The sequence below is a fragment of the Pollachius pollachius genome (genome assembly GCF_949987615.1).
Source record: "Pollachius pollachius genome assembly, chromosome: 3".
Taxonomy (NCBI): Eukaryota; Metazoa; Chordata; class Actinopteri; order Gadiformes; family Gadidae; genus Pollachius; species Pollachius pollachius.
Window position 1 is genome coordinate 12,310,208 of NC_136936.1, and position 13,877 is coordinate 12,324,084.

A 13,877-nucleotide genomic window follows, 5' to 3' on the forward strand; every position below is an offset into this window, starting at 1 on the left:
AGAACTCTGCTCGGGTCGCTCTGCTGTGCCCAGAGAGTGTTAGTGTGTGCGTGTGTGTGTGTGTGTGTGTGTGTGTGTGTGTGTGTGTGTGTGTGTGTGTATGAGAGGGAGGGAGAGAGCGGGAGGGAGACATGTGTACTTCTGTCAATAAGGAGCATATTTACTTTGCCTACACTGAGTCAAAACACTACTGACTTAAAGGTGACTTTTATTACCATGACCTTAAAGATGATACCCTTTAAATAATATTTTTTTATTTTCTAGTTTGCCTAAGAAACAGAAAAGGCATTTTCTTCAAAATCAAAGACAAAAGTATTTATAATACAAATAATAATACCCTAAAAATACAAACACTTTTTTAGAATGGATTCTTTCAAAACCTTCAGGAATTGCGTTTTAATATATATATATTTTTATAATAACATAGATGATGATATTGGAGTAGATATAATAGGTAAACCCACTTTAGCTGTCTACATATAAACGCATAGGCTACATTAACAAGTTGAACTAGCAAATACTTTGTTTAAATATCAGTCGGCATTCGATTCGGTGGAGCAAAAAATGTGTGTGAAAAAATAGATTATTGTAAATTGCATAAACAAATTGCACAAACAACCAATGCTTACTGTTTCTTAAAGCTCTGATGTTCCGCTGGCTTGTATCAGTCAACCCCACATTCACCCCAGCGGACGTGGGAAGCAAAGGACTTCCCAAAGCCAGCAGCTAAGGCCTCAATTAAGCACAAAGACACAGTTAATTAGGAGGCTTATTGCCTGTCCTGAGGGCATCGAGCTCCAAACGTCCCTGCTATACATCCCGCTGAGGAAACCTAGCCGCCATCCAATGGACTGTAATTAACCGTGCTTAACACATTAACAGCAGCCATTTTGCGATTGCCAATAACTGTAACAGAGCGGTGGAAATAGACAATCGTGTGGTAATTGTTTTTCTTTCCTCATGTTTGTATGATAAACAGCGTTGCGGCCCGTCTGTCCCAGCGGTGTGTCCTTACATCTACTGAGAACATATGGCTAAGGGGAGATATGTTGCAGCTAAAAGACGCAAATCGTTAGCCGCAGCACTGAGCGACCAACGCCTCTCTGAAGAATTTGCAGGATTTTCGAAATGGTGAAAAATGGTGTTAATGGGATAAAGTGGTGGGAGAGAAACTGTGTTAACAAAAAACTGCTAACTCTTTTCTGTCCTTTATGTTTATATATTTACCCAGACATATTTTATCTCCATTAAAAACACACAAGGCCTCAAGAGTGTTTTGCCCCTAGTCTTCTTGGACTTGAAAAATGGCCTTGCTGGGGCGAGATGTTTTATTTTTTTGGTTTCCTGGCTGTGACCACGAAGGAACTGAAGGATTGGATTGTGACTGATGGCGGAGATCATGGGTGATTATGTGTGACCTGCCGTACAAGGTCCCGCCCTGTCCTTCGTGTCTGTTATCACAGGCTACAAATGATGTCTGCAGATAAGCAGCCCCTCCAGGCCTCTAAGGTGACCAGTTCATTTCCATATTTCATGAGCTAAGGACCCCCATCAATCACGCTGTTAGCCTCAGCGCGATTGGCCAGCTGAAGTGATGCGTGGATTTTGTCCAATCTAAATACATGATTAATGGGCTGACTTATGCTACGCACATTTCCATAGCAAGAACCCACCCTGTCTACCGTATCTATATTTTGCACTTCATTTTTGTCTCTTGTTTGCATAAAATCCTTGTCTTGGGGATAGAAGTGGATGATAGATGAAATGTGGTGTGGAGTGTGGTGTAGCACCTGAAGCAGAATGTTAAAGTCGCATGGGGGGGTGGATGAGTGTGTATGGAGTTCTTGGGTGGGGGAGGGGCGTGCGTGGCGCTAGGAGCGGGCTTGACTGTGTCTACAGGTAGGTTATTTCTCTGTAAACATATGTTTCCATTTGTCCCGTGGGTTGCGTCCCAACGGCGTTGCGCGAGCGCGGGCCGGGTCGTGCCTCCATTAGGGGCTTTGTCACAGTGATTAATAGCTCCTTCTATCATCTTTAATTCACTGGGTGATGATGGCGGGCCCCTCTCGGCTGGCCGGGGGTAATCGCGTGATGTATGGGTCCACCCTACGCCTCGTGGCAGAGGTGAAAGCCACTTTGCCCATGCAGATAGCAGGCGCCACCAATGTGTGTTTTTCCTTGCCTAATAAAAATGTATGAATTCCGCGTCAGGCGCAGGATTCAGAATCGTTGGAGGTATGCATGCGTGTGTGTGTTCCGTGTGATAGCTGTATTTTAGGGTGTGTTTGTCCTGTGTTTTTGGTTGGGTTATATTTTCCTTCAAAAATTATGGATTTTTATCTTTATGTTTTGTCAGCCTTTATGGAAACCCAAAAAAGACAAACTTTAGAGTTTGACATGCTGGCTTGTTTGTTTTGTACTCTTTTTTGTTGATATCATAACCAGCCATCTTTGCTGATGTCATGATCCGGATGTCTGCTTGGAGTTCCCCGTCCCTTCCCAGAATGCCCCTTGGTGTATCTCTCTTTGATGGAGGGCGTCAGCTCACACTGATGTGGTCATGAGACATTACTGAACAAATAAACACGAGTAAAACACAAGCTTAGGAGTGCACATCCACACATCCATCAGCATCCTCCCCACCCCCCGCCCAGACACACACACACACACACACACACACACACACACACACACACACACACACACACCCAGCATTGTTTCAAACTCCTGGAGTATCCTCCCAGCTCTGTCCCTTATCTCTCATCTGAGGATTAAACCCCCGTTTCAAAATGTAGGCCTACTGAACGTTGTGTATTTGCGTTTGAGAAAAGGTTTACCTTTCTGAAATGTATATGTTTAGGAATCAAAATTCCCCCGGTGAATCCATCAGTCTGGGGGACTTTCTGGCCTCAATCAAACATAAACTTGGGTACCCCGAGGTTCAAGTGAGCAGGGAAAATGCCAGGGGAGAGGCAGCGGTGCAGGGCTACGGTTACCTTTAAAAGCCCCTGTCCCCTCCATATGGTACACTCTGCGTCCAGTGCTGTAACCGTGTTACGCAGCCCCCGTGCTGAAAACCATTACGCTCTCTGCTGAGTCCTGAAGACACAGTGAGCTTCATGCCCAGCTTTCCCTCTCCAGTACTTAAAGGCTTTCCACTCAAACTCACTGGGCCCCACACAATGTGTGTATGTGTCTGTGTGTGTGTGTCTGCAGGTATTGCTGTCTAACTAGGATAACTCCCTAAACTCACAGACACACACGCACACACACACGCACACACACGCGCACACACACACACACACACACACACACACACACACACACACACACACACACACACACACACACACACACACACACACACACACACACACACACACACACACTTCGCTGGATATTTATATACCAGTTGGATGTGTCAGCATAATCCATCCAGCATACATTTATTCGCAACCAGCAAATACTTTAGATTTATGATTTGTAACTGACAGAAGAAAAAGCTGATGTCGCCAGAATAGACAGTTTTCTTTTTTATGACGTCAGAGATTTTGTTTGGTCCTTGCCGAAGAGGTAGTTGAAAATATTTGAGGAAGACTTGTGTATAAATTCCTCAGCGCATTACGTTGAAGAAGAAATGTTTAACATAATGTGGATGGCATTTGGTATTTTTTCTAAAGGCTCAATGGTTATGAATCAATCCCCTGTATGAGGCTCTGCCAAGAACAAAAGTCAGGAAGAATCGGAGAAAGGGAGAGAGAGCACAGAAAGAGAGAGAGACAAAGGGGTTGGAGAGAGAGGGAGAGAGAGAGAGGGAGTTTGCGGCGAGTGTTACGTGTGTCTCTATCTGTTGGGGCATCTACTGTATGTGCCATTGAACTCAGCCCTTATATCGTCAAAAGATCTTTGAGTAAAGTTACTTTGTACAACATCTGCATTTCAGTTTATCTCCTCACATGTTCTAAAGCAGTGTCTTCAAGCATATATAGATCCATTTGATATCTGTGTGTGTCTGCCTCTGTGTGGATGTGTGTTTGTGTGTGCATTGGCCCATTGGTACGACGCCTCAACAGTGGCTAAAAGGTCGGGGGCTTCTGGGAATGTTTCGGCGGTCCCGGGGACGGTCTGCAGAGCCTCATTAGCAGAGTCTCTCCCCCCCCTCTTACCCGTCCCGGGCCCCCGTCAGCACCAATTAGCCACAGCCCACCACTGACGCACACACGCTTGCGGGGGAGCGGAAACTCCCCACGGGATGGCTTCCGACCCGGACCGTCTCATCCTGACTCTCTGCCGGGATGGCTTTATCTCATCCGGGCTTAGGTGGATGTCTCATTGGTTTAGTTAAGTGTGTCTTTGCTCTGGTGTGTTTTGGTTTGGGTGTGTTTTTGCTGCCAGACGAGGGCAGAGGAGTGTGTGTGTGTGTGTGTGTGTGTGTGTGTGTGTGTGTGTGTGTCTGAGTGGGTGACTACGTTGGAGTCGTGGTGTTTTGTTTCATGTGATGTCATGGCTCCTTCATGGATCCCTGCAAAACCAAAAACGAAAACAATGACCTATTTGCCCCATGTGCTTCAGCGCTGTGTGTGTGTGTGTGTGTGTGTGTGTGTGTGTGTGCGTGTGTGTGTGTGTGTGCGTGTGTGTGTTGTGTGTTGTGTGTGTGTATGTGTATGTGTGTGTGTGTGTGTTTGTGTGTGTGTGTGTGTGTGTGTGTGTGTGTGTGTGTGTGTGTGTGTGTGTGTGTGTGTGTGCCCACCCGCCCACCACCACCACACCTCTTCCAGCAGCGGTCTCCACAGGCCACGTGCCTCCTCGCACAGAAGACGGCCAGCGTCGGGGTCAGTGAGTCACTCTCCAGTGTCCTCTCCGCCTGTATTCACAATTAACCCCAGTGAGCTTCACTTCCCTCTGTTTTCACACGGCCGGTTGCTGAACAAGTTCAGGAAGGGGAAATATAAAGCGGGTTTGAGCGCCACAATGCTGAGTGGGCCTTGGCGTGTCGCCCCACCATCCAATCCTTTTTTTTTTGCGAAACGTAAACACACCATGATACCCTCCCCCACCCCACCCTTACCCCTGTTCAGGTTGAAAACATGTATCGCTGAAGGAGAAAAAACATTTCCTTCTTGGTTATAATGGCTTAGTGATCATTTCCAATTTTCTCTCTATTGAGTCATGTGGCTGTTGTTTTACTTTTCCCTAAGAATAGAACAAAATACCGGTATGAAAGCATAAAAAGATCAACATTAGCATTGGGTTAAGGAGGGTCACATTTGATAGGGGAAAGTTTGTGGTGTACCCGATTTCTATTGTGTATCTTATTTAGTGCTGCATGCTGCTCATGTGTTGACATGCAGTGTAAACACACTACTATAATACTATAATAGGCCAAATATCTTTGGCTTGTTCAGCAGTGTGCGAATCGTGAGCATGTTGCCCATGCACCAAAAAGGAAATCAAGTTTACAAACCAGACAGCCGCTTTAATGTATTTAAAGCCTGACTTATAAGTGTAGCTGCTAAAGTGACTCCGGTTTAAGCACATAGCATAATGCAGAAACATTTTTAATGGTGTCCCTTGAGTACAACAAAGGTCACGGGCATAATAAAGTGTTTATTTATGACACATTTCGGTTTGAATTGAATGAAGGCGCTGTTTCCTTGTTGCTTTTATAGGTCCCCATGTTTCTCAATGCCAAGTTGGGGTGTGCGAGTTTGCATTTAAAACACATAGATGGTCAGTTGGAGAAGTGTTGTGCGCTTGTGGTCCCTGCACCGCTAATGACTGACAGATGTCCGTTAATCCAGCGCTGTGGCGGCATGCTGTACTCGTAAGCGCACCACCCAGTCATTCTCCCATTCAACATTTAGCTTTTATTGGTTCTCGTCCCATCATTCTTAACACTGCACGTTTGATGAGAAACAAAGCTGAAAACAAAAAAGCAGAAAACACCCCATTAGAGCAGAAAATGCATGAAAACACACGTTCATAATCCAACCTTTTCGTTCTCTCTGTTGTCAAGGTGATGGCGACAGCGACTTCACCCTGTACCCGTCCGACGCCCTGGAGGAGATGTGCGCATCCGACGGAGACCCCGCGGCGGCGGCGTCCTCCGTCCTGGCCGATGACCCGCCGTCCCCGCTGCTGTCTGGGGACGACACCCCGGCCCTTGATGAGCAGCCTCCGTCTTACCGCCACCCGGAGGTCTACATGCACGAGGAGGAGGAGGAGGAGGAGGAGGAGGAAGAGGAGGATGAAGACCTGCAGGTGCCCCCAGACTTTGAGCTGCGGGGGTCCGGCGTCCCCGGCGCCGGTCTGGGCGTGTGGTCCGTGGTCCGGCTGGAGAACGGAGAGCGCTTTGGACCGTACATGGGCAAGCACATGCCACGCGCCAGGAATCGAAGTCACGGCTGCCGGGTAAGACGCATGATAGTCGGCGAAATGGGCTATGACAATGTTTTCATGTATTCTTTTTGAATCGTGGATTCTCACCCTTCAACTTCTGGTGAACTTTAGTACAACTCTGCCTTGATTATAAGGCTTGTGAAAAAAAAACATGGCAAAATCCCATTAAGCAATTATGTCTTTTATTTGGCACCCTTTGATATGAGCCTTAGGGTAAAGACTGCGAAGAGACACACTCTAATAAGCTATACTGCAGAGTTTACATCAGTGTCTTTTCCGTCCATGTCGTCATGTTAAGCTACATTCAGCCCAGCAACCATAATGTTGTTGTTGGCATTTGTAGGCCAGTGATGTAATGTTAGCTCGGCTCCTTTTGATGGGAGCTGAGATATATGCTCTTACCTCAATTAAAATCCAAAGCTGTAAATCACATCTCCGTGCAGGTTAGAGAGCCAGCCGAGGCCATACAGCCAATCAAATATTGGTCAGGCAACATACAAAATCGAAGCCAGGGTCACAGGACAAGGTCAAAGGTTAGGACTTGGGCTTTGTCAGTGTCCAGCCGGTCGGGAGGGGCAGGTGTAGAGGGTATCAGCCTGATTAAGGCTCCCTAAACATCCTCTTTCTGACTTGGCTTGACTGGATATGTGAGCTAAGTCCTTTAAAAACCAATGATAACCCTTTCTATGGTTTAACTTGGATCATGCATAACGCCCTAGGTTGTTTTTCAACAAGTAGCAAAGAATTAGGTGACCACTTTTTTGCTCTCTGAGATATCCGAAACCTGTTGTGTGCAAAGGGTTGAACAACATATCCATAGCATAAGACATCACATGCAAATGGGAAAATAACACACATGCAAAGATCAAAACATTGCATGCAAAGGGTTAACCATCCCATATAGAGAGGGTAAAACACATCAATGCTGTGCTAATATAAAAAGTTTCTGGTTTTGGGACTGGTGGTTGTTGGGGCTGTTGCATCGTAGAGGTTTATAATATCAGTGGTTTAGCATAGACTAAACTATTTTTTTCTCCTCTGCCCTGCACTCAATTTCTTCAGGAAACCATGTCTGCTTCATTATCTACTGCCGTGTGAGATTTCACGTATAAATTCTTCTTTTTACGGTGAAGTGAATTCTTTTTTCCATGATTTTTTTTTTCTATATGTGGTTTTTAATAAGATTGAAAAAAGCCCGCGTCCCTCCTTGATAGATTTACAGCCGCTTAAACAAGCTCTCTTGGTTTTTCTTTTCTTTTTTTTCCAAGAGAAGGAAATAAAGGGAAAAGGGGTTTCATGAATTTTAATCCGGCAGTAATTTATGGGGATTTTGTATAATATCTATTTAAAAAGATTAAGAACTTGGAGTGTGTGTGTGTGTGTGTGTGTGTGTGTGTGTGTGTTTGTGTGTGTGTGCATGTGTGTCTATATGTGTGTGTGTTTGTGTGTGTGTGTGTTCATGTAAATGTGTGTGTGTGTGTGTGTGTGTGTGTGTGTGAGAGAGAGAGAGAGATGGAGGCAGAGGATGGTATCCCAGCGAGGCAGCAGTGTATCACAGTGTTTAATTACCGCCCTGACAGCACAACATAACTCTTTCCATTAAGTAAATAAGTTGTAAAGAATTTATGATGAAATGCCACATTATTCAGAATGGATATTCAGTGATGACATCCCGCAGCATTAAATATGGTAAATGCTATTAACTCCTCCAGACTCTCCCACCGGCCACCCCCACACCCCAACACACACCACCCTCTGTCCACAAATATACACACACACACACACACACACACACACACACACACACACACGCACACACACACACACACACACACACACACACTCCCGCTGGAGGAATCGTCAATATGCCAATAAGACTGCACATAGGGTCTTAAAAAAAGAAAAGAAAAATTGATTCGGTGAATGTGAGTTAAGATAGATATGCTCGCTTCCATCATCCATTCTGCGTAGCGCAGCAAGGTGATGTCACCAGCCAGTGGGAGCCATAAAGTGGCAGCTCCCATCTGGAAATGCTGGGGGGGTGATGGAGGGCTGAGAGCTGCCCAGGCCGGCGTTGGTGACAGACTAGGAGGAGGGGTGGTCGGGGGGGTTGTCACCAGTAGAGATGGGTGGGGTTGGTGGTGTGTGTGGAGCTGGGGCTGGGGCGGGGTGCAACACTCCTCTGCACCATCACTATAAATTCGGGGGGCTTTTATTCATAAAGTGGAAGAGTGACTTATGGGGTCCTCGATGCGTTATGAATTACAGGAATGGTGACTTATGGGAGGGACAGCTTCTGTAAATAAGGAGAGAGAGAGAGAGAGAGAGAGAGAGAGAGAGAGAGAGAGAGAGAGAGAGAGAGAGGGAGAGAGAGAGAGAGAGAGAGAGAGAGAGAGAGAGAGAGAGAGAGAGAGAGAGAGAGAGAGAGAGAGGCAGCAGTGGCCCTGATAAGTCCAGACCCCGGCATGGCAGTTGGGTTGAGTTGTGACGGTTGTGGACGGTCCCCTGACTTTAACGTCTACCTGTGTTAAAGAAAGTATTGGTAGTGTGAGTTTGTGTGTAAATACGTGTGTCAGCAACTTGTGTGTGTATGATGATGTAAGTGTGTTGCTGAGTGTCGATGGTTGATTTGGTTATGTTTGGCTGAGAGTATTACATCATGCTATTCAGTTTAACTAAAGGTAGGAGAAAAGTCCAGGGAGCAATACAGTATTGAGTGATATAATAGGAAGAGGATTAGAGAGGGATTGATCAAGCTTTTATTTGGCCACAGACATCATTAAAGTCCGGACACGGATCAACTCTTATTTGCCTTCCACCTCCATAAGTATTGTTCTGGATTATGATCATGGAAATGAAATGTGTATCATTATTTTATCAATTTAACTGTGGTTTTTAAGAAAACATAACTTTATTGAGTTTTTTATTCATTTGAGCTAGGAAAAGACCATACATTGTGCCAGAGGCAGTCAATATGGAAAACACAATAATATCACCTGCTTGTTAACATCGAATCATTTCTCTCTTAGCAAAAAATTATTAAAGGAGTTGTTCTGCTTCATAAAAGGCATTTCTTTGACCACTGAGACCTCAGCCTGAAATGAAAGAAAGCAGTGTAATTTACAATTTATGCAACCACCTTCATTAAAACACACAGTGATTCCAATTCACGACCAATTCTGAATCCAAACCTCGGTGTACCATCTTATAAAGTTTATGAGCATTCATGACTCTTTTTAAATTGTGCTTTTGGTCAAGTTACAGACTTGAAGGGAAAATCTCAATGTAGCAAATATATATTCTCCTATTGCCATTTGCTATTATTTTCCGCTTCTCCACCAGTTGTCTGACCATGGCCACATCATATTGAGATTCCTGTTTTGAATGGATACAAAAAAATAAAAAAGTACACCAGTCACACGTTGTTCTGTACATCACTTGTCAAACACATTGAAATTCAATCTTGGTTTTGTGCGCTGTCCTCTCCATTGCATTAAAGCAACAATGAGACCGAGAGAGACAGATTCCCGAGAGAGAGAGAATGAGTGAGAAAGCGAGACAGTGTCCCAGAGAGACACAGAGAGAGACACAGAGAGAGAGAGAGAGAGAGAGAGAGAGAGAGAGAGAGAGAGTCCAAGAGAGAGTTATCCAACACTCAATAAGCCTGTGGGCTCACCCACACACTCCCAGCCCTGCGGGATTATGGGTCCCGGGGTTTAGAGCTGGGCTTTAGAAAGATGGGTGCCTCCCACTGTAGGTGCAGTGGGCGGAATGGGTGCAGGATGGACGGAGTAGGGGGGACGCGAGGGGGAAAACGCCGGACAGGGATACCCGGGGCTTTTGTGCCCCCCTTGAGTGGTGGAGGTGGTGGCGTTGGCTCTGGGGAGGCCGCCTGAGGGTGGGGGTCGTTGGGTGGGGTGGGTGCTGGGGGAGGCGGAGGGATTAGCAGTGCAAATGAATGGGAGCAGAGGATTAGGTGGCTGGCCCTGGCTCTGTCTTGGCTCTGCCTGTCTCCCCGAACCCACCCCAGAGTCTCCTCCTCGTGAGAGGATGGAGAGATGGGAGGAGAGAAAAAGTGGAAGAGAAGGAGGAGCGATGGGGGTGGGCTCAAAGGGCCTCCTGTCAGTCAAACAGTGTGTTTCTATCTGTCTGTCTGTCAATCCATCTATCTGTATCTATCTATCTGTCCATCCATCTTTCCGTCTAGAAATAGCTCTCTTCATCTCTCAATCTCCCCAATCGTTCAATCCATCGTTGTCCAAGGAAAACTCAAAGTACAACATAGAGTTGGAAAGACGTGATGATTTGTGTGACACAGAAATGTTGGTGGGAGGCAGGTGCGGTGTGACCCAGTCACCCTTTGTGCCTGCATGGTCCACACATTTGGGATGTGTGTGTGTGTGTGTGTTTGAGTTCGTGCTCATTCAAGGCATCCCATATGTGTACATTGAATCATGCATATGCAATACACAGTGAGGTGTGTGTGTGTGTGTGTGTGTGTGTGTGTGTGTGTGTGTGTGTGTGTGTGTGTGTGAAGCGAGAGTGCATGCGCGTGAACGTGCGGGTGTGTGTGTGGTGGGCGTTCCCTGTGGGCGTGTTTTCCGTGCGCGGATAAGCCGCTGTCCTGAATGAATGCAGATGTCTCTGACTGACTGTCTCCACCCCTCCGCCCTCCCCGTACCCCACCCACTCCACCCTGTCGTCCAGTTGAGCTGACGGCCTGTCACCACTCTGTCACCGGGAGAGAAAGAGCCACTCTCGGGGCCTTGGGGCTAGAAAGGGCCCTTAATCCTCGGGTCCTCGCCACCCATCCCATCCCCAGTGTCAGCGGGGATGGCTCTGCCCACAACAGGGCTTTGGAAAGCCAGCGCCGGGGATGGACCCCCTCTGTCACTCATATGACTCTCAATGGACACACACACACACACACATGTCTCAGACACACACACACACACACACACACACATTTGTATTTTTAAAGCCAAAGTGAAAAAGTCCTGTTTTTTTTTCCGCTAAGAGGATGTGAATGGGGGAGTTGTCAATGGCATTGTGTGGTCTTGACCACGACGGCAGCTGAGACACCGTCCCGGGACCTGTTCCCTCTCACGAGAAGAGCGCTAAGTCGCTGGCTGGCTAATGTGCGTAACAACAACCGGGACGGCCCTGAGTGTACTCTCTGCGCCTCGCTGCCACTTAATGAATTCTCAAGAAGACAAAAGAAAGAGTGTTTAAGGGTGCGGTGTGAGAACCACGCGCTGGGAGAGTCATGGCACCGCTGTATAGATGCACAGCAGCCCCCCTGAGAACAGTTCTGCCACTGGGGGATTTGGTTCTGGATATCCAGAGAGTGCAGTGGTAGGTCCTCATTACTTTGGCTGGTATTTAGTCAGACATGCCTCGTCCCTACCTGCTCCATAAGCACATATGTATTTACAATTCACTGTTGGTCACTTTGAATAATAGCGTATTCTAAACGAAACGGTTCATCTGTAAATGGGCCACAGGAACAGTTGAACGTTCAGATGAGAGGGCAGAGTGGGGCTTGCAGGTCGGGATCCGAGCGAGTTGAACATTGCACCCCCCCAGCACACTGAACCTCGTGCTGGGGGTAGAACTTGATGCTGTGCTTGTGACCAGTTCTAGGCCTGGGTCAAGGCTTATTCAGCTGATGGAGGAGAGGAATTTTAGGTGACCCGTAGGACAAAGCGGACTGTGGCCGTGGCTAAGACCACCTCATCAATCCAGTCTTTGTGTCGGTCCTGTGGTCAGCGACTATAATCAGCTTACCGCATTCACACACACACACACACACCCACCCACACACACACACACACACACACACACACACACACACACACACACACACACACACACACACACACACACCCACACACAGCCCCAGCACCATCAATAAACTTCTTGTAAGGAGAACATAGCTCCAGTTCTTCAGCTCCATTCCCAATTCCCACTCGATCAATCGTATTCAAAAACATATATATATATTATGCCAACTGACAAAGTAAATCATTGTCACTGAATTAAATATTTTTGAGATTGGGTATCGTAGTATTATGGTATGGTTTCCTTGGTCACCCCTTTGTTATGAGGGTTCTAGTTTTTCAACCTCATTAGAGCCTCTGCCACAGCTTTCTCTCTTTTATGAAGGGAGAGAAGGAAGAGAGAGAGAATTTGAAATGAGTTCAACAGCCTTACATAGAGAAGCATAAATCACTTTAGATTCAGCCACCAGTTTTGAGGTTTTCATAGAAATTTGAACGCTATTTCTATGTTTGTACTTTCTATTACGTCATCAGTTATTTACTTTGAAGAACAGCACACAAGTGAATACAACTGGAAACGTTCTAATTAAATTGTGCGTATTTTAACCTGCTGAGCAACCACTTATACCTTGCTTCCTATTTCGGGGGGGGGCGGGGGGGTGTTAAACAAATAGATGCTTGCAGGCGTGTGTGTCTGGGGCTGCCTTTGTCTTCACTGGGAGATGAGCTTCCCATTCTATGAGACTGGTACTTCATTGTCTCAGAGCAAAATGGTGACCATTGAAAAACAGGTGGGGGGTCCGTCTTGCAGGCTCTAAGTTGATTGGTAATCCCCTTCCTCTGGACTAATCTGCTGTGTTTTGGTGGTGGTGAAGGTGTTTTTTAGATGGAGATGGTATTGGTGTTGGTAGCAGTCACATTCAAAGGGGAAACAACTGGGGGACAGAGGCGTGCGGGAGATCTGGAAGTCCTTCCTCCACACACATAGATAATTGCATGCACACACACAAAATCACACTCACACACACACACAAACACGTTAGCCAAACAGATGTCAGGCCTATACTCTTCTCAGTCAAGAAGAAACAAAACTCCCCCCCCCCCCCCCTCGCATAAGTTTGAACTCAATCCCCATTCCCTTCCTCCCGTTCCCCACAAAGTTATTTTTCACGCTGCCTCCCTCTTTTCTTCTCTCCCCTCCCAGTCCCCTCCCTCTCTTCCCCTTCTCTGTCTCTCCCCTGGCTTCCCAGCAGGGGGTGGAAGCTAGGTTAGCTCAGTGAACAAAGTCGGAGTGAGTCGCAGAGGGTTAGGGACAAAGGCAGGCATTAGCGGTGGCGGCTGCAGCCCCACATATGAAGGTGTATTGGGCCGACACAATGCCAGGTGACACGGCCTCCCGCTGGGGGTTCCATCCTGGCAGGGCAAAGGTCACAGGGCTCCAATAGGTTTGAAGAGAATAGATGGAGCTGTTTTAAAAGGGGGCGTAAAGATGAGTGGAAGGAAGGAAGGAAGGAAGGAGGGCGGTGGAATTCACCTGTTAGAAAGGCTCAGCGGTTGGTCGGAAAAGTAATCTCACAAATCAAATGAAATCATCATGGCAGAGGAGCTCAAATCAACAGGGCGTTTCAAATTATTTCCGCTTTAAATCGATTTAGACCAAGCACGTTGATGTGGGGGGGGGGGGGGGGGGGGGGGGGG

The 13,877-nt window shown here is 46.8% G+C and overlaps 1 protein-coding gene across 1 annotated transcript in view; it reads left to right on the forward strand.

The window, feature by feature from the left end:
- Positions 1–6,297: 6,297 nt before the first annotated feature.
- Positions 6,298–13,877, forward strand: part of mecom (MDS1 and EVI1 complex locus) — an 82,424-nt gene continuing 74,844 nt past the window's right edge. Inside the window, 1 exon segment of the mRNA XM_079733654.1 lies at positions 6,298–6,411. Coding sequence (XP_079589780.1) covers positions 6,364–6,411 — 48 coding nt within the window. The 5' untranslated portion in view covers positions 6,298–6,363.